This window comes from Eschrichtius robustus, chromosome 9 (assembly GCF_028021215.1).
Source record: "Eschrichtius robustus isolate mEscRob2 chromosome 9, mEscRob2.pri, whole genome shotgun sequence".
Taxonomy (NCBI): Eukaryota; Metazoa; Chordata; class Mammalia; order Artiodactyla; family Eschrichtiidae; genus Eschrichtius; species Eschrichtius robustus.
In genome coordinates this window covers 27,548,836-27,575,097 of record NC_090832.1, presented here as the reverse complement: position 1 = coordinate 27,575,097, position 26,262 = coordinate 27,548,836, and the positions used below count along the sequence as shown (strand labels likewise).

The window sequence follows — 26,262 nt, the reverse complement described above, 5'->3', positions numbered from 1 at the left end:
AATGAAAAGCATAGTAATAATAATAATGATGATGATGATCATGATAATTACACTTAAAATCAGCTTTATTTTCCCCGCTACTTAATTAACATCACAATTTTAAGATCTCTTATTAAAAATAGAAACCTACTGGAGTAATACTTTAGAGACAACATGGCAGAGCTTCATCAACAGGCTTAAAGGACTTGCATCCCAAATGCGTCTTAAACGTCACAGAATTTGTACATTTAAGGAAAATAAAAACTGTCTAAAAGCGCATTAGGAGCTGCATAAACCTGGCAGTGTGCATCATGGGCAGGACCAGGTGATGATGTTTTATGCTTTTCCTTTGCTTTAAGGTATGCTTTTTAAAAATATTCGTAATATGAACCCCTCACCAGCTCATACTCATTATGATAATTATTTCCCAGATTTACTAATCATTTATGAGGTCTCAAATATTTTTTATGCAGAAAAATGTGGCCTCTGGTCCCAAAAGGTTTTCCTCTGACACTAGAAGAGGGGCACGTGGACTCCCGTTAGGCACTGTGTTAAGGATCACAGACAGGGGAGTTCTGCTGTCATTTGTTTTTGGAAATGATAGCCATAGCAAAATGGTATTTTGAAGAAAAAATGATCTGAGAACAAAAGCCAAAATGAAGTTAGAAGAAAGACTTCCAACAATTACTTATTGCTTAAAAAAGTCCGTAAATAATGAGGTTTTACTCCCTCATGAAAACTTCGATTTTATTATGAAACTTGAAAATCAACTTTATTTATAAAAGCCACATAAGCACATTATAGAATGTCTGTAAAATAGAGTCTATAAAGTCAAATTGTGTTCATGGAATATGGAGTATGTGACATTTCTAGCTTACTTTCAAGTACTTGCCAAATTTCACACAAAATTTTGAAAAGAAGGTTTTAATAACAACATATGGGACACACACACTCATCCTCACCTACCTTCTTCCATCCAAACCAACCCTGAGAGCTCTAAGTCAATAACTGATGTTCCTGCAGTCATGAGGCAATACTCAATTATGCAATGGAATGCTTGCTTGCCTTTTAGATGCATAGTTGGAAAAGAGCAATGCAAGAGGGGGCATAGTTTACCTCTGATTTCTATGCTATCATTTCATGTGAAAATTACACTCTTCACATGTAACAAACTGTATCCTGTCTGGTAACAACTGTGTACAACAACAGGCTGTATACAGTTCTATGCAGATATATCAATAAAAACTATAAATAAAGCCAATGCTTAAGAGTCGGAAAATTCCCACTGGCCACCTTTATCACTTCAGTACTGATCTCAATCAGTATTTATTTAGAATTAGATTTGAGGAAGTTAAGAACAAATGCAACACATTTCTAAAGTATAAGATGCAATAGTGACTATGATATGCTAGACAATTCTGGTTGGTCTGGGAACCTGGCAATAGAAAATACTGTAGAGTGAAAAAGGTATTCAGTTTGAATTCTGTTTCTGTCCTTCTGGTCACATTAATAAAAAGCCACTTTGATACTAGAATGTTAATAAACACCCTGTGACAGATGAAAGATGGCTGTGAATGCATGTAGGGAAGAGCAGAGCCTGGTCAGTTTTGTTCATTGTTATATTCCCCATGCCTAGGACTATACCTGACAGGAAGGAGGGCATTCGATAAGTACTTATTAAATGAATGAATGAGGGGACTTCCCTGGCGGTCCAATGGTTAGGACTCTGCGCTTCCAGTGCAGGGGGCGTGGGTTCAATCCCTGGTCAGGGAACTAAGAACCCAACATGACAAGGGCGCGGCCAAAAAAAAAAAAGACAGAATGAATAAACAAATGAGCCAACAGCCTTAGCTAACTTTCAGAGCCAGTACACTTCCATTAACCTTCACTACTGGGGCAAACTCATACCAATCTTGTATTTGACAACAGACTTTTAAAAATGTAAATACTAGCGATTACAGTTTTAAGGTTTAATAACTAAAAACTGATAAAAATGATCTTTAAAGGTAGGATTTCAGAAAGAAAAAATACAATTGAATAATTCCAAGTAAACAGTGAATTTTCTGTAATTTTTGTCTCCCTCTCATTTCTACCCTCATAACACTTTTCTCTGGAACAAGATGAAGGTATAGAAAATGACCTGACATCACGAACATTTCACATTGTTTCCCAACAGATCTAACATTGTTAGAATAGAACTGAGTTACTTATTCTCAGATGGAGAAGTTTTAAGAGAAATAGGATTTCGGTGGCGGTAAACTTGCAGCTACACTCTGCATCCAACCTCCTACCTGTGATGATTGAAAAGTAGAGGGACCACCCAAACGAGGGCACTTTTAAGAGTGAAAGGGCGTGCTGGTAAGAGTCTGTCTGTGGCGACGTGTGTAAACCTGGACTATTCTGCAAAAATCGGAACTAAAGAGTGACCCTCAAAGATCAAGAAAATCAACTCACTTTGACAAGGCTTTTTTCCAAGAACTCACTAGACCTTGACTCCTATCTGAACCACTACTGTTTATACAGTAAACTACTTCTGTTAGGGCTTTGCATTTTACAAGGACTTCCATATATATTATCAGTTTATTCTTCACAATAATCCTATGAGTTAGCCAAGCAGCTAGTCATTCAGTGAAGAGTTATTATGCCTATTTTCCAAATGAGAAAACTGAAGGAAATAAATGCATGTGACTCAGGAAGGTGGCACAGTTAAGTGTCAGAGTTCGGGCTTAAAATCCCATCTTTAACTCAATCCTGTCCCCCCTTTTCACAGCATGGCATCTACAGAGTCATTAGAATCAGAAAACGGCTGGAAGATTACAAGTCATGCTTTCCTCCATGAGGGAAATTTATTTATTATTTATAAGAAGAAGTTCTACTGGCTCTTCTAAAGACTTGTGGTGGGGAAGAGTTGGGGGATAGGAATTAGAGGCATTTTTAATAAACTGGAGTTTCTGCTTTTCTCAGGTACGTGCACAGTAGTTCATGAAGAAAATGCAATTTTCTCTTCTAATCAGGTCAAACTTTTACCATTTGGGTTACAATCAAGGACGAGGTGAAATGAGCCCTCTAAGAAATAATCACTCGAAGCGCAGAGGGAATTCACAGGAAGAAGATTCTCAGCTTGTTCTCAGGAAAAGCTTCACAGGGGATGTGGCAACTGAGAAGGATTGCCAGAGACACACTTGGCTTTAAGAAGTGTGGATGGGATGGATGGAGGGTGTTACAGAAGGAGAACAATGTAAGCTTGGTGTTTCCCAAAGTGGGTGGAACAGTGGAGTCCGAGGCTTGATTTTAGGTCATACACGGACAACTTTTTTTTGTTGAAGTGTGGTTGATTTACAGTGTTGTGTTAATTTCTGCTGTACTGCAGGGTGATTCAGTTATACATGTATATACTTTTTTTAATATTCTTTTTCATGATGGTTTATCATAGGATATTGAATGTAGTTCCCTGTGCTATACAGTAGGACCTTGTTGTTTATCCAGGAAATTCTATATATAAAAGCTTACATCTGCTAAAAAACAAACAAACAAACAAACCTTTTACCATTTGGAGGCAGCTGATGGAGTTCTGAAGAAGCATCTCGTACTTCCTCAGTTAACAGTAGTCATAAACAGACTTTGTAACTTTACAAAGTGTCTCTTTTGGACTTGGTTCAAGTATTCACAGCTGAGAGTACCCTTCCCTCTTGGATAACACAAGACACAGTGTGCACATATTTATAAAACACCATGAGGACCTTCCATTACATGTTTTAAACGTAAAATATTAACTTTGAATGTGAATAGATGCTTTCTAAATCAGAGATGTTCTAGAGCATAAGTATCAGAAAGTAAAGGAGGGCAAGAAATTTAAATAAAATTTACTGGATTAAAAAGGCACCCTTTTTCATTGTCAGGATACTTGCATCTGGTTAGGGCAATATTCAAAATATCCCCCAAACAGCACGTGCTTCTTTTCTTTTTAAGTTCCTACAGTAAGAAAATCAACAAAAACTGCTTTAGACAGACATTCCTGTGACTCATATCCCATAAAATCAAAAGGTTTTACTCAAGCCTGGAACTCCAACTTGGAACCTCTTATGTCACCTTCAGAGATACTGAAGACACTCAGTATCTTCCTGAGTACTTCCAGATACTTCCAGATACTTCCTGAGATACTCAGGAAGATAACATGGTGGTTTTAAAAATAAGAGTCTTCTATGTATCTTTGCTTATGTGTATACGCAAGAAAGCAGACCCAAGGATACTTAAAAGATGTAATCTGAAATGAAACGTCTCCTCACTGAACTTGACTCCGGCAACATAAATCAAGTGGCTCTATAAAGAGATGGCCAATTGGAGCAGAAAAGATGTTTTTGGCCTCTACATTTCTATGCACTCTGCGTATCTCTCCTCTGATAATGGAAATACTGTGTTAGAATGATTTATTCATATACCGGTTTACTCCACCATACTGTCAGCTACAGGGTAGGAATGATGTCTTTTAATAATATTTCCCTAGTACCTATACAGTACCAGCACCAGATAAATAAACAAGTTATCGGGATATAAAAGTATAAATTGCACAGTAAAGAATGTAGGAATTAGAAGCAATGGTTGATGGGGAGAACAAGGGAAAACCAGTACAAACCATTGAGCTATGTTCAATTCTCACGGTAAAACAAACGGGATTTTCATGCTAAAGAGCTTCTACTTCTACAAGGATGCTCACTGGAGTATAAGGAACAAAAGTCCACTAGAATAAGCTCCATGAGGACAGGGGCCCTGTTGATTTGCTCATACAGTATCTCTCACAGTCCCAGTCATAGGGCAACTACTCAATAAACATTAGATGGTGGCTGGGCTTTGGGTGGATAGATGGATGGATAAATGAATGAAAATGCAAACTGACTAAATGGGGAAATCTTAGCCTACAAATTAAAACTCCACTGAAACTACACATCATTTGCCACTAATGGTCACTCATGCAATACCTGCAATAGTACTGGTTATTCCTCTCCTAAATGGCAAGCTAGATTTATCTTCTCTGTTCAAGACCTTTTCCACATGGGAAAAAAAGCCCCACAAAACCAGGTGCAATAGGGAATGTTTTCTATGGAGCTAGATACAGTTATTTCCATCTTTATTCTCACTGATTCACTGTTCTTGAGTGACTTTGGCCTTGGATGCAGCAAGAAGTAGGCTTCCAGGAACCTCATGGGGTGTTCAATTTGCCTTTACCTTCCTTTGACTGTCTCTTATCGTCAGACTGTAAGCTAGTCTCTCCCAAGGACCACACAATGTTTGTTGGATACCTGGAAGCAACTGCATTGTCTATTCAATTGTTTGTATTATGTTTACAGAGTGTTTGCTTCGTCGTATCGCTGAGTGGAACAGACCATGAATCACAGGCTGTTAGATGAAATTACTGTGTAGGTGTACAATCATTGCAGGGAATGGAGAACAAAAACATCATTCTATACCAGCTATGCTGTGTGTAATGATTTCCTTAAGCGGTTTTTGAAAAAGTCACAAAAGAGATATGCAACAATGCAGGGCATACAGGTACAGAAAACTGTGTCATATCTATCATTTCAGGCAGAATGGCAAAATTATTTCCTCTTATACACTGCTTGACAGTGAACAGTGCGTTCACATACACCATCTCACTGACTGTCAAAATGATTCTGAGAGGTAAGTAGGGCAAGGCTTTGAATCTCCATTTTAAAGAGAGAAAATCAAGGCGTTCTCTGACTTATATTCATTCGAGTCAGTCTGAGTGTGTGTTTTGGTGGCAGGACTGAAACCAAGCTCTCCTAAATTCCAGCATGACTAAGGCCTTTGGGTTAACCTTCCTTTTTCCACAGCAAAGGCAATGCATAGTACCTGGTTTATTTCCTGTGTGGTTGCTATTTTGTCCTGAAATAGCAGAAGAAGGCCGGTTGGAGGCCGCGGTTTTCTTATCTTGCACTTTGTTGCCATCAGGCGCTATACAAATGAGACAAAAGAGAAAAGACATACTTAGTTTTTTAAAATTTATTCAGAAACATTCACATATTCAACATTTACTGTTAACCCTTGTATCAAGTGCTAGGCTAGATTCAGGAAATATAAAGATTAAGCAGGGCTTCCCTGGTGGCGCAGTGGTTGAGAATCTGCCTGCCAATGCAGGGGACACGGGTTCGAGCCCTGGTCTGGGAAGATCCCACATGCCGCGGAGCAACTGGGCCCGTGAGCCACAACTACTGAGTCTGCGCGTCTGGAGCCTGTGCTCTGCAACAAGAGAGGCCGCGATAGTGAGAGGCCCGCGCACCGCAATGAAGAGTGGCCCCCGCTCGCCGCAACTAGAGAAAGCCCTCGCACAGAAACGAAGACCCAACACAGCTAAAAATAAATAAATAAATAAATAAAAATAAAAAAAAAAGATTAAGCAGCCAACAACCCCTGCCCTCAAGGAGCACACTATTCAGTGGGAAGAACACATTCAAAAATCAATAGCCTCAGCTCAACTGACCAATCCTACAGCGGTGGTGTGTTCAGGGTCCATGGAGCTGTTCACCCCGGCTGTCCCAGTTTATACATAAAGCAACCAGGAAGAAATAGGACTGGGATCTAGAGCCTCTGATCTTTGTTCTTAAAAAGGTCATGCATTAGGAACCAAAAAATTCCAAGAACATAACCAAGCAGGTCACCAAAAGGGAAACAGGGAAATAATTTACTAGGATTTTGGAAAAGCCTCTAACAAACGTTCAATAACAAAGATTATTCAAGAGACTAAGGGAAATGTATTCTAGGAAGGGACCAAAGGGCAGAAATATCAGGCAATTCTCCGGTTGTATAAAGTATAGGGTCCTTCAGGTAAATTGTTCTTTACACATATGACTTTAATATATTTTTAAAAGACATTTAAAGTATCTTTGCTACTTCTCACAAATCATGTCAAAAACCAAGCCCTTGTTATTCCCTGCCTCCTACCCTCTGCCTTAAAATCTGCTCCACCCAGTCTTCCCCATCCATTCAGGCAACTCCATTCCTCCAGTAGATCAGGCCCAGAGCCTTGGAATCATCCTTGATTTCTCTCCTCCAATCACTCCCCAAATTTGATCCATTAGTAAGTTCTTTCAGCTCTACCTTAAAAAACATCACCTCTACCACTACCTTTCTGATCTCCTCTTCCCTGTGTGACTGCAATATCCTCTTAACCAGTCTACCTGGCCCCACTACTGATCCTCTTCAGTCTGTTCTCATCTCAGCAGCCAGAGTGATCCCATTAAATCATAAGTCATGTCACTCCTCGGTTCCAAGGTCTAACAGCCGCCATCCCACTCAGAGCAAAATTCAAGGTCTGTCCATGGCCTACAAGGTACTATATGGTTTGGCCTTTACCTTGCACCACTTTCCCTCTTAATTACTCTGATAATACTGACTCAGATCATATCATACTCAGATCATACTGACTGACTTAGTCCGTCTCAGAACCTTTGCATGTACCTGAAATGTTCTTCTCCCAGATGTCAACACGGGTCTCCCCTTCACTTCCACTGGGTCTCTGCTCAAATGTGACATTAGAGTCCCCTTGATCTATCTAAAATAGCACCCCTATCACTCATCACTGCCCACTCCTTCTTACTCTGCTTTGTCTGTAGCCCTTATCCCTGACATGTTACATATTTATCATCTCCTCCATTAGGCTGAGGGAAAAGGATAAGAACTAGAAAACAGGACTCATTGGTTCAAGGTTTTTGAATCTGAAAGGATGTGATAGTAGTTATGCTTCAGGAAGACTAAATTTAAAAATGGTACCTAAGATGTACTGAAAAAAAAAAAAAAGTTACTAAATTTACCTTTTACCTCTGAATGAAGAATATACCAAATTATGGCTGTCTGTCAATTACATACAGTATTAACTAGCATAGGAAACCACAGACTAAACAGTAGAAAACATCTTATATAGTATGTTTAACACTGTTTAATTGCCCAGTTTCAAATAATTTGTTGGCTTTAAATACAGGTTCAAACATAAACACTGATTGCTATAACACAAACTCTCACCCCACTTGCCAAAAACAAGTTGCCAGTCATCACCACGTGGCAGGTAAAGTCCATACTAGTTAGTATTGGCCTATAGTCTCACAATTTTAGAGGTAGCCCCTAAAGACCAAAAATTGACTTAATTGGAACTCTGGTGCTCAATATGGATAGAACAACTTTCTTGCATATTCTGCAAGGTAATCTTAAAACTGCTCATAAAGAAGATGAACAGAAAGGAGTGCACACAGATTTGGAATACCTTTATTATTTTCTTTTTATTATATAGCCACCTCCAGCACATAGTAAATAACGCCTTAACTAGTAAGCTGTTTAAGGGATCTTCTACTTATTATTTTTACTTAAATGAAAGATAATTAGGACCACTTGTTTGGAATATATTTCAAATGTATTGGTTTCTTTCTTGCCTTGGCATATTTGACATAATTTAATCTGTCTCTGGTGATTGAATATCTGCAGTTGCCCCCAGGTCCTGACAACAGACATCAATCCAAGCTAAATATTATGTTACAGTAGACCATGAAGGAGATTAAACACATGTTCAGTGCAAGTGACTTTTCCAAATAATCCTCGATTAATCCCTGATAAAAAGCTTTTTTTTTTTTTTTTGGTTGTAATTTGCTTTGTCTTGAAACTCAAATGTAAGATATAAATTTCAATTAAACTGGAGGTCTGGTTACTTGAATTCCAATTTATCTACATCTGACTTTTAACAGATCCACTCTAGTTGAACATCTATCTGCCCACTTTATTATCATTTGGATCTCAGGAATTCATTTCTATCACAAAAGACCTCCTGAGTCCTATTCATAACAAGACAAATTTAAAATTGATCTTAAAATGTGTTATGTTCATATAAAACTGACAGGTTAAATTTAGTAAAATAAAGGTAATTTAAAAAGTTGTCAGGCTATTTAGCCCAAGATTATATACTGTTAATTTTTAACCATGAGGTTGAACATTTGTCTAAAGTTTTCAGGCTATGTTTCTGCTTTTCTATCGGTCTTTCCTTTCCACCACTGTAATGGTCCTTATTTCTCCAAAAACCATTTTGGTTAACACTCTATCATGGTAAGAGGGAAGATAAACTCAAACAGACCTGGGTTCAGCTGTGAGCCCTGCTACTAACTAGCTCAGTGACCTTCAAAGTTTCTTGACTTCTCTGAGTAGGTAATACGGGGGTGAAACTGCCTAACTCACAGGGTCGTTGGGAGGATTAGTTGAAAAGATGTTAAGAATACGGCTTGGCATATAGGAGGAGTGTAGCAAATATTCAGCCCTCCTCTCGGCGTCTACGCTCTTCCTCAAGGTCCTGGGCCTCCCACACTCGGAGGTGTAGCTGTGTGTTTGAGTTTGTGGGGAAGGTGTGCTTTGGAGTCCGTTGACCTGGCTCTGCCCCTTAGAAGCTGTGAACCCGCCGCACATCACTTAACCTCTCAGTCTTAATTTCCCCATCTGCAGTGCAGGAAAACACTTTCAGAGTTGTGAAAATTAAATGAGACTGCCGGGCCCACTGCAAGGCTCAATACATGGTGGAAGGTATTTTAGGCTCTCTCCCTATTCCTACACCAATGTGGGAAACCGGGTTTCTAGTTCCTCTGGGCTTTGCTCGCTCATCGCTAACAGGGAAAGCAAACCTGTGTCAACCTGGGGACAGTGGTCCTGGGGAGCAGAGTCTGGCTCTGCTGCTGCTGCTTTCAGAGGTTTTCAGCTCAGGTACAATCGCACCTCCTGGGGGCCTCAGGTTGCGGGACTTATTGGTACAGTTTCCAGGGTACAACCTGCCTTGGGAAGAGGTAATCATCTGTCTTTCTGGGGCTTAGAGAGATGACAGTTTTCTGAGATTTAATACCTTTCAAGTTACCGTCACATTAAGTAAGTGTGAGCCTTAAAAAAAAAAACAAACCCTCAATTATAATAATAGGAAAATAAAATCTTCTGAGGTGTTTTTTGTTTTTGTTTTTTTTTAAACCAAGTGCAGGGAATTTCACTGTTTGAGAACACAATGAAAAGGGGAATTTATTCATTTTAAGATTTAAACATTTAAAAATCTGGAAATCCTAGGTAACTAGCAGGTAGGATCACATATACTATTTTTAAATTTACCATTAAAATAATACCATTTCTAAAATGACTCAAGTGGCTTTCCAGTATAATTTATTTGAATCTGTTTTCTTTCATTTTTCAAAAAAGAAAACTGAGCCATATACTACGACGCTCAATAAGTCTTTGCTAGCCTTATAAAATTTTTATTGATCTTCCTGCTAGCTTGAAAGCTTTATTCCATTAATGTCACATGTAAGTGTGTTAAAGACAAGAGGAAGGATGGAGAGAAGCACCCTTGTGGCCTGGGACTCTGTCTCTAAATCATTCTGCAACAAAATATGCAGGCAGCAGACACTTGGAGCTTTCATCCAGTAAAAATTCTGCAGCTCCTGGAAGTGACACCAATGTGTCTCTGTAATCCATATCCTCTACCATTCATTGCATTTGTTGCAATGTCTTCCCATAAAGATCATGGGGTTCCCACTGCTTTGTTTCTATTTTTGGCTGGATGGTCCAGTTGAAGAGTCTTCTCTCAGTTGATCAAGATAACTGGTCCAACAAATGCTTAATTTAGTAAAAATGCTTACTCTTATAAGATATTTATGACTGCAACCTTAAGGACAATTCTGAGTTTAAACTCACTGAATGATAGGTGGTCTTGACCTCCACAAAAATAATGTACATCTGTCACCATTTTAAAGGGTGGCATGTGGGTTGGGAAACAGCAAAACTTTAGCCCTCAGTTCCCAGCTCTGTATGATGGGTTGTACTCTGAGGAATCCAGCCCCCCAGGCTACACACATAACTCTGGGGGAGTAAACCAGAAGACAGAACGAGAGGCTGAACTGCACACAGCTGTCATTTCTGTAGTTAAAAATGGTTGAATTTTGCAACTTCATCTGTCTCAATCTCATAGTTTCAATCTACCCGTGCGGAAAAAAAGTCAACATTGCAGGCCTGCAAGTGCTGTCCTTAGAAAGGCCTGATTTTGCTTTATGTCTTCTTTCTACGATAAATCTTAGCCACAAGTATGACTGTATGCTGAGTCCTGAGCCTTTCTTAGTGAATCACAGAACCTGAATCATAAATAGCTTATTTGAAAATCTGGCCGCAGAATACTGCTCTGGCAATTGAAGAATGTTACTGGTTTAAAATCACAACATATAAAGATCACAGAGTAACTCTCAGGTAATTCAGAGTGTTTCACCTAAAATGTTCTGCTTTACGACATCTTTTTGCTTATTTGCTTGACAGTTAAAATTTATTCTAATATAGCTGCCAGGAGTATTGTAACATTTAAGTCATAGCTATTAAATGTTTTATCCAATATTATTTATGAAAGTTGCATTAGGATAAGAAGGACATAATGCAATCTTGTAACTTCTAATGACTTTTCTGATTAACCCACATGATGGAGAGCTTTTCAGTTTAAATTCCTCATAATTGTATGTGAAGTTGTATAGGAATGATCAAAGCCCATGGGAGTCAGCCTTAGACAAACCTAGGTTTAATTTCCCACTTCACTTCAGTTTTCTTCACATTTATTCAGTCAACACCCTACTCCGTGGAACACCTTGTGCTCAGTACTGGGAAAATAATATTAAGGGAACAACGCATCTTTTCTACCGCCTTTTCCTTTTCCAGACCCCTGGGAGCTTTTGATTCCCCCAATAATTTCTCTTCCTTCAGAAACATTCTCCCCTATTATGGCCTAAAGCACAATCTTGACCTCAGTCACTTGCAAATCTGCATTTATAAACAGTCTTCCACCTCTAGGGAATATATGCTCATGTATCTCTGCTATCACTTGAAACTATGTCAAAATCTGAACTAACTGTCCTCACAAAATCAGCCAACTCAGTCTCCTTGTTACTATCAATGGAACCACAATATTCCCAGGCTCAGAAATGTTATGTGGTGTTTTCAATAAACATTTACAGACACTCCCATGGGCCAGCCACTGCGCCATGCGCTAAGAATATGAAGATTGTAGGACATAGCATCCACCTGCAAGCTGCTCATTATCCTTTGGAGGAGACAATATGCAAATACATGCAGTTACAAAAACAGACCAATTCAGTTTTCAAAAATCAATACACTATAGAGGACTAATAACCAAATAAATGATATAGTATTACAGGGATTCAGAGGTGGGAGGAGGTGCTACAGGGGGTAGTAGGGACGGGAAACTTCACTGGATAAAGATTTGGAAGAATGGAGCGAATCTGTATAAGTGGTGGGGAAGCAGAGAACACTCCTGGCTGGGACATGGCATATGCAAAACTACCGAGGCAAAAAAAACGAGAGAGCATCAGGGGACTGACCAGTCAGAACAGTGGGTTTAGTAAGGCAGGCAGTTGAAAATAAGACAAACAGGCAGAGGTCAATGCGTCCTCCAATTCCATGAGTTTGGACTTTATGATGAAGGCAATGGAAAGTCACTGAAGCATGCCACACGGCACTTCCGGCTGTGAACTACTCTAGCTTCAGTGGACTCTAGATAAATGCACGGTGAGGCCCAACAAGCCCGCTGGAAATGTATTTAAAAAGGTTATCATCTTAATAAAAGGAAATCAGACTAAAACCAGTTATCTTAAGAACTCCACTTTCTGGATAATTTAATAATTATTCAGATTTTTCTACTTACCCTTAACTCTCAATCATAAGGTGATTATGTAACCATTAAGGGGAAAAAGTGACACGAGTGACTGTGCTGAAACCTCTGTCTGTAGCTGAAGCATCAGGGAGCAGGGGAGGAGCAGAGTCAGTGTGGCCAGCCTGGCAGGAGCCAGGGCAGCACCACACAGGGACCCTGGGTAGACGCTCCGGGTCTCCTCTGCTTCAGATCCTGCAGGAAATGGGGCCCCAGCCACGAACTCCAGGGAGCAAGAGAGTAGGTCGGAAGAGGAAACACGGAATGGAGGAAGTGTGCCTGGCTGGGAAAGAGGTGGGGTGTTTTTAAAGGTCATTTTGCAGGCAGGTCAAGGTAATAAAATATGGGTAGATGCTGATGAATATCTTTAATCTTTCATAGACTGCTCAGGATGGGGAAGCAGCCACTTCATTATGCAAACTTACAGGTACTGTGCCATGGCAACATCTGTAACTAGAGATACTGAAAAACAGTGCCGAGTCTGATTTGCCCCCCCGCACCAGGATAAACCACTTCATGGTATGGCACAACACCTGGCCACATTTAGCCTGGCAGCAATAAGAACCATGAACTATTTATTCAGCACTCTATTGCTCATTTCTTGTTGCAAAAAGAAATGCAATTAAATGAGAACATTTGGTAATAATGTGCATCCGAGTCATACACTGCATCTTCCTTATTCATTCTGTTGACAGAAACAATTCAATTAAGACCTTCTTCTTTGCATTTCACACACTCCAGATAGAACAAAAAGTAATGACTTGGCGGCTACACTAGACTACACTAGAGGCTTGTTAGACCCTGTGGAGGTTTTAAAATCTGGAGGGTGCTCATCCAGCAACAACGAATAGTGACTGAAAGTCACTTTCTGATAACTTCATTCCTTCATAATGAAAAAAAATTATGATAGTGATGGAAAACGATATTCAGCCAAAAAACAAAGAAATTTGTCCAATACAGAGATAATACAAACCCAATGCAAAGACGCTGATTTTACAAATATAATCCAACACTGTGCCTAGTTATGTGATGTATGGGAACAGAATTCAACAGAAACGTCACTCACCTTCAAAACAATAAGGCATGAAGAATGAAACAGACACATGTAGCTGATTATTAACAGTTCGTCATCTATCAACTTAGTCTTTGATACTTAGCCAGGTGCAGAACTGTGATAAGTTCTACCAGACCAGAGGAACTTGAGGGCAGGGATGGTGCCTTCATCTTTACAATCCCTGTACCTTTAGTGTTTAGCCCACTATCTGGCATACAGGTGACACTGAATAAATGCCTGAAGAAGGAAACGAGAGAGGAAGAGAGGGTAGATGATGTACCCCAAACAAACTGTGGCAAAAGCCCAGGAAGAAAAAGTATTAATGACAAGGTAAGTAAAAAGAAAAAGTACACATTTGCCCATTTTTTGATGGCTGCTGAGACTGCAGAGAAAAGATGACCAAAAGAATTGTCAGCCCACAGTCACGTCACTCCATGTCAGAAAACAAAAACTAGTTAATGTCATCTTTGGATGGTTCTGACATTATTTCAGGCAAGACTCAAAATCAAATGACTGTTTTGGCAGTCACGTAATAGAAAGGTTTGCCCAGTATCACTTATAGTGAGTATCTGGGGAATTCGAGGGTCAGTCTCCAAATACAGAAAGAACACTGCCTATACTACATGGGATAAAGCATGAGACCAGTACAGCCTCTGGCTGGAAACATCAGACAGGCTACAAAACAGGCATTTCACCTTTGAGGGGTTTGTAAACCAAAAATTTTTTTTCCAAAGCAACTTAATTTGTTTTGATAATCTTTTTTTTAAAAAGCCAAAAAAAGTCCACCTTAGCTGAAATGAAGAAAAGCATTTCAGAAAAGCACACGTTCCATATATTTTGTGGAAACAACTGGGAATTAATTCTTAAGGTCTTTTGTTTACCACCAAAAGCAGCTTCTTGATTCGTGTTACAAAGTCCTTCTGATACATTTAGCTGACAGGAGTAAACACTACACACTTTACATTCAACCCAAAAGGCTTTTATTTAAAAGCAAACAAAAAATAAACAAAAGCCTTCCTCCAGCCAGATGGCAACACTATAAAGAGAATAGAAAATGCTGTATTTTCCTCCTGTATTAATATAAACCAGATTAAAAGGCAAGCCTTTTCATCCCCATGGGTGACGTACTTTCCTGGCGATTTATCACCAGTCACAAGGCAAGCTGCTACACAAATGATCTCTGCCCCATAATATGAATAATGTTTATGATTAAGCAAAGTCCAGGTCAAAGTAGAGAAAAGGGGTGAAAACCCTAACCATATTGTTTTCCAGTCTCACTGAGAAATGGTAAATTACAGGTTGTAGTTCATTGTCTAAATTTCAACAGCTAGGTAGGGAGTTTATCAATTAGACCCAATTAGATTCAATTTAATAGAATTCAATTAAATTCAATGTGTAATTAAAAGCAACTGTTTAAATAACTTGGGAAAGAAAAATAATTAGAACTCAACTTTATTATACTCGCCTTAATTAAAGTAACCAACTGAAAGAAGTTTTTACTTTTAACAGGATTACAACTTACTTGAAAGAAAACTAAAATGACTAATGCTAGTGTTTTACAACATGATTATTTTTGGCCACAAAACAGAAAAGATTTTGTACTTAAATGCAAAATATAATTATCAAGGTAGTAAATGTACAGTTCTTAGAAAGAATCCCGAATAAGCAGTGGACTTAGTTTTAAATATCAGTTTTGCAAAGAAACGTGAAAGTAATTTTAATCCTTTGAGTATTAGTTGACTGAATGAGTTTAATCTGTGCTTCACATATACACATGGTTGCAGAATATTAATCATTACTCCCTCTTCCTCTGCAGAAAACAGTAAAATACTTAACTTTAAATCTTCTTATGTTAACGCTGAAAAACTCAGTAGGAATGAGTGATAAGTAATGAAAGATTAAGTTTATTCCAATTCATTTCAGGTAATTATTGAACATTTAGCTTAAAGGTTAAGATGATGGGCCAACCCAGTTTCACCATGCTGTCTTATGCTGTAGTCATTTCTACACCTGTGACCTTATTTTTCTTCTCTCCTTGGAACATCAGCCTTACCATCTCTCCAACTATTTAAATCCAATCCATCTTTTTTCTTTTTTAAAGTAAAATAGCCTTTATTTTTGAGTTTTAGGTTTACAGCAAAATTAAGCAGAAAGTAGAGAGAGTTCCCATGTACCCTCTGCCTCCACACATGCACGCTCTCTCCCACCAACAACATCCTGCACTGAGTGGTACATTTGCTTCCCTGGATGAAGCTACACTGACACATCATTATCACCCAAAGCCCATAGTTCTCATTAGTGTTCGTGCTTGGTGTTGTTTCGGGTCTGGACAAATGTATAATGTCACGTATCCACCATGATAGTGTCGTACAGAATCCAGGCCATTTTTCGTAGTCCAGCTCAAGTCTCTTTCTCATGAAATCTTTTCTAGCTATTCGTACCTCCAACATATTTCTTTTACTACACTCCAAGGCTGCCCCGCACTACTTAGCACTTGATTTCATTCTATCGTACATGAGTTTTGAATGTTTATTTCCAAAAGGTCAAAATACCGATAATCTCATGAGAGGCGAGGCAAAAACTGTGTTTTATAGTAAAAAAAAAAAAAGGGGGGGGGGGAGGGAATGCTTGATGCAATATTTCTCGGTTGGAAATTCATACTGCCAACTTGCATAGGGAAGGCTCTGTGTCGATCCATGCTGGTTACCCAATAAATATGTATTCTCTGATGCTTCTTTTCTAACAGAACCCCAGTTAGCCACAATGCACAGTTCTGGCCAAAACGTTGAAAACTGAAGTTGTTGGTGGGGTTTGTGGGAATGCTCCTCAGAGGAGAAGCAGACACAGGTGGGTTTGTTCCTTCCCGCTCCTTTTCTTCCTGCCTTGAACCTGGATGTGATGTTCAGGGTAGAGCATCCGCCTTGTAACCAGGAGGCAATCACGAGGGAGAGGCTACGGGAATAATAGAGATCTGGCCCTGCCATTTTTAAGCTGCTGAACAAGTACGAGCAACGGTTCACTTCCATGTTTGCTGTAGGTAAGAAAAAAAATTCCTAATTTGTTTAAATCACTTTTTTTTTTCCTGGATTCTGTAGTCACCATTAAAAGCAATCCCTAAGCTGATAGAGTTCTCACTAACTACAGAATGAAGTCCAAGCGTCTTAGCTTCCAAATATCTTCCAAAATTTGGCCCCAGCCCACCCTGCTAGCTTCCTCTATTCCCCAACAATCACCTCTCCCAACCCAGTCAGACATCACTGAGGGCTGAGGGGATGCTCCAAAAGAGCTCTGAAGGTGGGTGAGATTCAGAAAAAGCAGAGGATTTAATTTAGGTGGGGGAATGGGGGATAATAAAATGCTACAAAGGGCAGTGATGAACCAGAAAGGGAAACAAGGCACACAAAACTAGGTGGTGGTTAGATGATAAAAATATCCCGTATGTGTGTCTTAGAGAATGGCTTTTCATCCAAGGCATTCACAAGCAGGCTCGACACTGGGGAGTCTGTACACACTTTGGATTTCAGCACCGCCTTCATTTGGTACATCATAACTTACTCCAATTTCTTCCAGAAGTCAGAAAGCAAAACAGGGGCTGGTTCATTATATTAAAGCAGATCCGCATTTAGATTTGAAAAATAGCAGGAGGAGCAAAATTAGCAGGAAAAAAAAAAGAGCAAAAGATGCCAGATCAGGGTTTTGTTTGTTTGTTTTAATACATTTATTTATTTATTTATTTTTGGCTGCGTTGGGTCTTCCATGCTGCACGTGGGCTTCCTTTAGTTGCGTCAAGGGGGGCTACTCTTCGTTGTGGTGTGCGGGCTTCTCATTGTGGTGGTTTCTCTTGTTGCGGAGCATGGGCTCTAGGCACATGGGCTTCAGTAATTGTGGCATGCAGGCTCAGTAGTTGTGGCTCGCAGGCTCTAGAGTGCAGGCTCTGTAGTTGTGGTGCACGGGCTTAGTTGCTCTGTGGCATGTGGGATTTCCCGGACCAGGGCTCGAACCTGTGTCCCCTGCATTGGCAGGAGGATTCTTAACCACTGCACCACCAGGGAAGCCCCCAGATCAGGGTTTTAATAACATCATCTGTGATAGAAATCAGTTCCACAGGAATTCAAACAACTTAGAAGCCAGTAGATTTCTGAAAAGAATGTAAAGAGTTCCCCCAGAGCAAACCTGGTCATCTAGAGTAGCTCTTGATAATTTCTGAGCCACAATTCTCCTTTTTTCCAATTAGCTAGTATCCTAAGGCCCTATATACAACTGCTTATTAACTGCACAGAAGCACTCACAGTTTGGCTACAGGACTAAATTACATTTATAGAATTGCTGAGAGACAAGGTATCAGAGTAGGTATTAATTGTACACTTGCCTGTAACAAGAAATAAAAATAAAAATTTCAACTGATTTATTTTTAAAAATAACATTTATTAGCTTTTCTATACTATACAAAGACTATGAAGATAAAAATTTGAAAGGTCCATAATCCCCTCACCTGAATAACCCATTTATTCTTTTTATCTAAAAAAGAAATGTCTATCATATGGTTAGAAAATTCAAATAGTACATAAAGCTGTAAATTAAAAAGTAAAAGCCCCTTCCAAAAATGTATGTGCATATATATTTGCATTCAACTTATTCAAAACATCAGGATACTTACTCTTCTGTTCCTTTCTTTTCTCACTTGGTAATCTTACCTAGGTAGATAGATAGATAGATTTATTTATTTATTTATTTAGGCAGGCTGTGCTGGGTCTTAGCTGTGGCATGAGGGATCTTTAGTTGTGGTATGCGGACTCCTTAGTTGTGGTATGCATGCAGGATCTAGTTCCCTGACCAGGGATCAAACCCGGGCCCCCTGCATTGAAAGCGCGGAGTCTTACCCACTGGACCGCCAGGGAAGTCCCTCAAGTTCATTCTTTAATTGCACTGCATTTTGTCATTCCCAACACATGCCTACAGTAATCAAATATCAGTAATCCCCTATCTCACTTTCTCTGTAACTTCAAGTCCTCTGAATCTTCATTGCTGTGTGAGACCACGGCCCTAATTGAGTATAATTTATATTCAACACCAGCACTTGATCCCTTGCCCCAGAGTTGGTGTATTCATCTCTTGCAGTTTAGGTCTCTCTGCTTCTGCCAGCCTGGACTCTACTGAGAAGGCAACCACTCCCAAGGAAGAGGACTATGAAGAAAGCTCCAAGACGACTTTACTTTCCTGGGAGATAGGGGAAAGCCAACGAAAGCAGGAATGGGATCTGCCAGGAGCCACAGTGTTAGGTCTCAATCAGAAGCTTACCAACTAGGTTTGCTCCGTGTGGGTACATCTACCACTTCCCCTCTCAGGTTTGCAAGCCAAATCTATATTGGTTCAAGCTGTGGCTTCTGCCAGCTCTGATGGGAGACACTGTGGGCTGGGCTGGAATCGAACTGCTGCTCTGGCACCTTCTCTGCACAGGAAATGTAGCAGTGCAGCAAAAGGTAGAAGAATACTTCCTGGCCACTTCAAAGCCAGAATCATAGGCTGTTAAACGAGGAAGTGCTGAGAAGAGCAAAAGGCTGTAGCTGCTCCTTCCTCTGATAATCAGCCAGTGGTGACAAACTGGGGAAGAAGGCTGACGACACCTGCAGTGACAGAGCACTGTCTCCCACCTTGGGAGCTCTGCACAGATGCTGTACTAGGACTCACCCTGCTAGTGACTTTCAGGGGTACGTGGCTTGTGATCTGAAAATACATTCGACTCTATTAGGTAATTAAGACTATCATCCTGGAGTGCAAAATATGTGACTAAGCTAAGACCTTGGCATGCTTAGAGTAAATGACCAGAGACTCAGTATCAGGCCAAGGAAAGGGATTTAAATCACAAAGCATCCCTTCAATCTTCTGAAGGAAAGAAAAGTGAGACTCAAAACATGGTGTTCTGCTCTCTTTATTATCTTTCTACTAGACACGGCATTTTATCTGTTCAATTTCTTTAATTTGCCACACTCAAAACATCCCCAAATAGAGGATCTCAAATTTTGGAACCTATCGAATATCTAAAAGTAGTAACGAGCGAGAACAAAAACTAAAGGAAAGGATCCAAATCTGAAAAAAAACAGGCCTTTTACAGAGGCCTGCCAACTCACAAAGGCGACTGGGTGGCAGGTGCGACAACCTGGCAAACAGCATCAGGCCGGAAAGACTCTTTACAGGACACTGATGACTACTCGGTTTACAGGCGGCAACTTATATGCTTGTTTTCCCAAACGTATATTCATTTGAAGGATGCTACCATCCATTTCAAACAAGAGAATCCAATTACAAGTTCTAAATCTGCCTAAGCTTTAAGGTCTTTCGGGGTCACGAAGAGCTAAGCCAAAACTAAGCTGATAAACTGACTCCTTTCTTCGAAGTGCCTTTGGAATGCATCTTATGAGGCCATTTCTTACTTGACCACCTCCATCTGGGAGCTGGGAGCTAGGGTAGCTGGAGAAGCCAGGAGGAGGGTGAGGGAGACTGGGAGGGTAAATCTGTATAGATAGCTCCTCCTAGAAGAAAGGGAAAAACTCAACATTAACTAAGTGGAGGTGGGGAGGAATGGAGCTACCGTTGGCCAGGCTGCTCCCCTTCCATTCCAGGGAACACTGGCCTCGTTACTGGTCACTGGTCACGAGCCACCGGGCTTGAATGTCTCGCCACCCTGTTCTTTAACCAAGAACCTGCTTCTAGACAACCAGCTCTGTTTTCAGAATTCCAGTGGAATCACTGTCAGCAAGGAAAATATTTAAAGAAATATCTGAGCTTTCTAGTGAGGTGTGAATAAATCTCAGTGCAGTCTTGGAGTGCCCCCTCAAACCTGCCGCTTTGCCTAGATGTGCCAGGGAAAATCTAGGAGTGACAGAGAACCATGATTTCTTTGTGGTTTATACAAATGAAGCACAAGCTCAAGACTTCTTCAAACACTTTTGTTATTCTACCTCCTTTGTTTTATAGCAGTGAAAACGCTTGGAAAATTTTCAAAAGGGTGTGTGCTTTCTGTAAATAGCGAGGTAGGGAGAGGCTGTGATACTGTTTAGTCTTCATGTAGGCTAAGGAAGGAGAGCAATTATGGATGGGTGAGGACAGGGGAGGGAGAAGGGACTGGGAGAGAGAGAAAATCAGCTTTCAAAACAGAATATGAGCAATTTAAGGGTAGATCATTGTACTATTAGAATAGATGTTTAGAAAGTGTTGAATGCATAACTGAGTTTTTTTTCCATAGAGATTCTACGATAACATTACTACATAATAGGTTAAATAGGCTTTTGTGGGTTATCAGTTGCACATGCAATATTTTTATAACGTGAATGTGTTCCAGCTTTCAAACAGCCGATTCATAAATAAACTTCTGGAACACAACCTATATATCATCAGGAATTGCTATCATTTTTTAAAGACACTACAGAAGTCTAGCAAATATGCATAAAGCAAAGGTCATAGGTGATCATATTTTAGGACTAGTTGAGAAAGGAAGTTCACTTAATAAGTGTAATTAGCCATTTCAGTTTTTTAAATGTCTGAAACAGTCATTCATATTTTCCTCAATTCAGTACCTCTGGATATGCTATTCAGTTTTCTTTAGGCAAGATTTTTCTGGCAGGCAGGCTGAACTTGACTTTGTAAACAAATATTCTGTAGCAAAATTATGGCAATTACTGATGCCTGACAAAAACTCCATTTTTCATATGTCTAAAAGACAAACTTTTTCATCATCTGAAAACACCATGGATAAGCATTTACTCCACCTCAAAGCAGGAATGGGAAAGATGAGTATGGCTGACGCCCATCTCAGTGGGAGTTGTTTTCATACAAGGAAACATTTACCTTCTCTAACTCACCAGACTGATTTTAGAGCACCTTAATCATTAAAAAAAAAATCACATTAAAGTCATATGTGGGGGCTTCCCTGGTGGCGCAGTGGTTAAGAATCCGCCTGCCAATGCAGGGGACACGGGTTCGAGCCCTGGTCCGGGAAGACCCCACATGCCACAGAGCAACTAAGCCCGTGTGCCACAACTACTGAGCCTGCGCTCTAGAGCCCGCAAGCCACAACTACTGAGCCCACGTGCCACAACTACTGAAACCTGCGTGCCTAGAGCCCCTGCTCTGCAACAAGAGAAGCCATGACAATGAGAAGCCCACACACCGCAACGAAGAGTAGCTCCCACTCGCCGCAACTAGAGAAAGCCGCGCGCAGCAACGAAGACCCAACACAGACAAAAATAAAAACAAATAAATCAATTTATAAAAAATGAAAGTCATATGTGGACGTTGGCCTTCAGAATGATCAAATTAACGTGTGATCACATAAAAAATGAGCATCTAAGTCTTTACACTGAGTAACCAGTCACATACAATTTTTGCTGTATGTATCCTCTATAACAATACATCAGCCTTGGCAATGCGAGCATTGATGACATGATGGCATAACTCCACCATACGTGGAGGTAGGAATAAATATAAGTGACATCATTATGTTTCATCTTCATCACCTAGGCTGATTTTTAAATCCTCCATGTGTATGCACCCTGTGCTGGGCTAGACTAGGTGAGTTAAATGGGTTAAACAGGTGAACTTCTGAGACCTCTGGACTGCCTGAAATTCTACTTGTATATCTGGTAGAGCAACGTCTCTGTAACAAAGAAAAATGTTTTACAATGACATACGTCGCTGTCAGAAACACTATAGCCTACGGCAGAAATACTATGGAAGGTACATTCTATTATCTTCAGTTTCAGCAGAGAACTGCCTCCTTGTCCCTTTCCTTCCTCCTCCACTGACTTCCAAGCAGTATGGTCTATGTTGGAGGTGTGGCTGCTTCCAGTCTGAGCGAGACTCCCCGTGATGAGAGCCCAATAGTCCCCCTCGGACTCCTTGGTAATTGAACTGGATAAGGTCTGGCACCCATTCATGAGAAGCCTGTACCAGAGAGAGCATCTCAGCACTCTTCCCAGTGTTGACAGAGGGTGGACTTCCCTACCTCCATCCTCAGAGCCCTTGGCCCGCTCCACAGAGATGTACAGAAGCCAAATAGCTTTGTTCCTAAGACTTCTGTTTGAGGACACATCACTCCACCCTGGAGGAAAGCCAGCACCCACCACCTCTGTGAGCAGTTCCCTAAAACTCGCTGCTACTTAGAGCAATTGATACAGCCGCTGCCTTTGCTGGGGTTACACAAATACTGACACTGGTCTGACTTACATCAATCTGAGGTCATTTAGCTAAATTTGCATTCAAGAATGACAGTTTCATCTAAATTTTTAGGGACAGAGACAGAATTTAGTCATTTCATTGGAGCCTAAAATGAACACACAAATGGCAACACATTTTCATTTTCATTGATCTGGATGGAGATTATTTTAAACCAGCTTTAAAAATTTGTTGCTTCTCCTTTCACTAGGGGACAAAAAAAAATCTTAGCCCTTTTATAAAACTTGACTTTAAGAAAAAGCTTAAGCTGAATATAAAAGCTAGAAAAACTATCCTAATAGTATGCAATGTCCAAAATGTTGATTATAAATCTTCATATCTAGGTTTTAGATTATTATAAACCTTCTTAGATTACTGAAAACCATGTTTCAAATTCTAATTAGAAACGTCCTGTTTGGTATGTGCTACTTCTGCTCATTCCACTCCCCCCCACCCCCCAGGCTTCCAGTCTCTTATCTAGCATCGGATTAACTCAATAGGGAAAGAAAAGTAGCCTGAGGCGAAGCTAACCAATGAGAAAACACCGAAAACACTCAATGTAAAAAGGGAGAAACACAGACTGCTCATTATAAAATCCAAGCTCTAAAAAGTTAAATAAGACAGCAGAACCACCATAGAGAGAAAAAAATACATTAGTAACAATAACAAAAGCAACAACTGTGAGAGCCATTTATCAAGTGGCATCTAAGGCAATAAGCACTGTGCTAGAGTCTTTACATCCATCACATCTAGTTCCTATAGGTACCGCATAAGGTGGGCAATGAGCACCCCCATGTTACACTGAAAACACGGAGGCAGAGAAGAGTAAGTGGTCAGAATCGGGTATGGATCTGCCGTAGCTTGCCTCCAGAATTTGTGTAGTTTTCATTCACTATGCTGATTTTTGAGAAAAGGGTTAGACAAACTCACCTGCTAGACTACCTGGAGAATAACTGAGACCTGGTCCTGGGGCGCGAGAAGAGCCCGTGGCCTTTTCTTGTTTATTTTTTTTATGATGAGAAAAAGCAGTAATGGGGCCTCATGCCTCTGATGACCTATCTTGACCCTAAGGAGAATTTGCATACCTGCTTTGTGAAAGTTCAGCCCTGCATGGGCAAGTACACATGAAGTCACAGTAGTTTTACTATTTCCTGGTAGTTCATAATACTAATGAATTCATAATAAAGCCACAGTTAGTTTTAAAGAAAAACAATGGTCTCCAAGACTACAGAAACAGAAGCAAGACCTTCAGTGAAATGATAGAAAATCCACACGGGATGAAATCATATTTCTCTTTCTTAGCTCTTGCTCTCCCCCTCCCTAGCTTAATTAAAAGGTATAAAATGGAGAGAACAATAAACAATTCTCATAGCAATGTGATAGTAGCTACAAGATAAATGTTTCAACCCCCTTCTCTGCCCAAATTCAGGCTATAGAGTACAGCTGATACACATAGCTCAGTCTTAAATTGTACTAATTTGTATTTCATCAAAGTGAGACATTAATTCTATGTTCAACTGCACTGCTGATCAGTTAATACCTAAACCTGTGTGGAGGTTGAATAAAATCTGCAGGATGTACTCAGGAGCCTCAGGGCCATGCAGCTGCTATTTTCCAGAAATAAAAGTAACAAGTCCATTGTCATTTTTTTTTTCCTTTTCACTTTTCAAAATGAAATGCAGCTGCTCTCAGACCCTCTATACAGTTGACCCTTGAACAACATGGGTTTGAACTGTGCGGGTCCACTTATATGTCTATTTTTCCCAAAAGTAAACACTATAGTACTACACCGTCCGTGGTTGGTTGAATCCGAGGATGTGGAGGAACCCTTGGATGTGGTTCCCACTAAATTCACTGAGCTGTCATAAGAAATTGCCATTTTCTAGTTCAGGATTATATTAATATTGGGGCTGGCCAAAAACTTCATTTGGGGTTTTCCGTAACGTGTTACGGAAAACCCAAATGAACTTTTTGGCCAACGCAATAACTGAGTAGACATTAACTTTTTTAAAAAAATAAATTTATTTTTATTTAATTTATTTAAAAAAATTTTTTGGCTGTGTTGTGTCTTTGTTGCTGCGTGCAGGCTTTCTCTAGTTGCGGCGAGGGGGGCTACTCTTCGTTGCGGTGCATGGGCTTCTCACTGCGGTGGCTTCTCTTGTTGTGGAGCATGGGCTCTAGGCGCGCGGGCTTCAGTAGTCTGGCACACGGGCTCAGTAGTTGTGGCTCGCAGGCTCTAGAGTGAGGGCTCAGTAGTTGTGGCGCATGGGCTTAGCTGTTCCGTAGCACGTGGGATCTTCCCGGACCAGGGCTCAAACTCGTGTCCCCTGCATTGGCAGGCGGATTCTTAACCACTGTGCCACCAGAGAAGCCCTAGGTAACTTTTTTAAAGACAATATAGGCCAGGAAGAAAGGAAATCTTGGTAAGATAGTGATAAGATGACAAGTTTGAGAGCCTGAAGCTAATGAAGACATAAATAGGGAGTGGCTGACTTAGTCGTCAGCTTCGTGCCTAGTCTCGCTCCTGCTATGAAGGGTAATCTTGGGCTGATGGCCAGTCTAAATATCGTTAGATTCAATTTGGACTCAGTTTATTGCAATGGGCTGCTGGTCGGGCCGGGCAGGTTCACTTGGTTGGCTAGAGCAGAAGTTTGAATGCTAAAGCATGATCCACGTACTGACCTGGTGGCCCAGAGTCACAGGTGAGTACAATAAATAATGGGTGAGAGGCATGAGTTGGGTGCTTATATATGTAATTACTCAGCAAAATATTTAATGAGCAGGCATCATTCCAAGCATAATAACACAAGGATAATGGTAGCGAAGTTAAAGTCTCTCAAGACAGATAGAAATAGATAATTAAAACATAAAGAGGTAAGTACTGAGATAGAGGTATGTACAAGATTCTATGGAGGCACAAAGGTAAGGGAGGCTTCCTGGAGTAGGCATGCGGGTTGGGGGCACTTCTGGTCAAGGAGAAGGCAAGATAACCAAAAGCAGAAAGGAATTTACCCATTACAGAGAAAAGGGCAGGGATATGCATCAACCTTCAATCATGCTGACGTGAAAGCCTGTCAACTTCTTTTAGAAATGAAAGATCGTATCTTTTCTTTATTCCTTTAAAAATACTTTTCTTATAGTTTTTTTTTTTTTTTCCACTTGTTGCAAGGAGGAAACTATACGTTTCACATCACATTTTTACTGCTTCATAATTTTAGAGTATGGGTCCAAGGACACAAAACTGTCAAAGGTAGGGGGTAAGCCGAATATTAAAATAAAATTATTTTAT

At 40.2% G+C, this 26,262-nt stretch overlaps 1 protein-coding gene across 2 annotated transcripts in view; it reads right to left on the bottom strand.

Annotated features, from left to right (window-relative positions):
- MAP7 (microtubule associated protein 7) overlaps window positions 1-26,262 on the bottom strand; it is a 161,377-nt gene that overhangs the window by 53,584 nt on the left and 81,531 nt on the right. For both annotated transcript variants that reach the window (XM_068550958.1, XM_068550959.1), the window contains exon 2: window positions 5,848-5,949. In XM_068550958.1, the coding sequence (XP_068407059.1) occupies window positions 5,848-5,949 (102 nt within the window). The remainder of the gene's footprint in view (window positions 1-5,847; window positions 5,950-26,262) is intronic.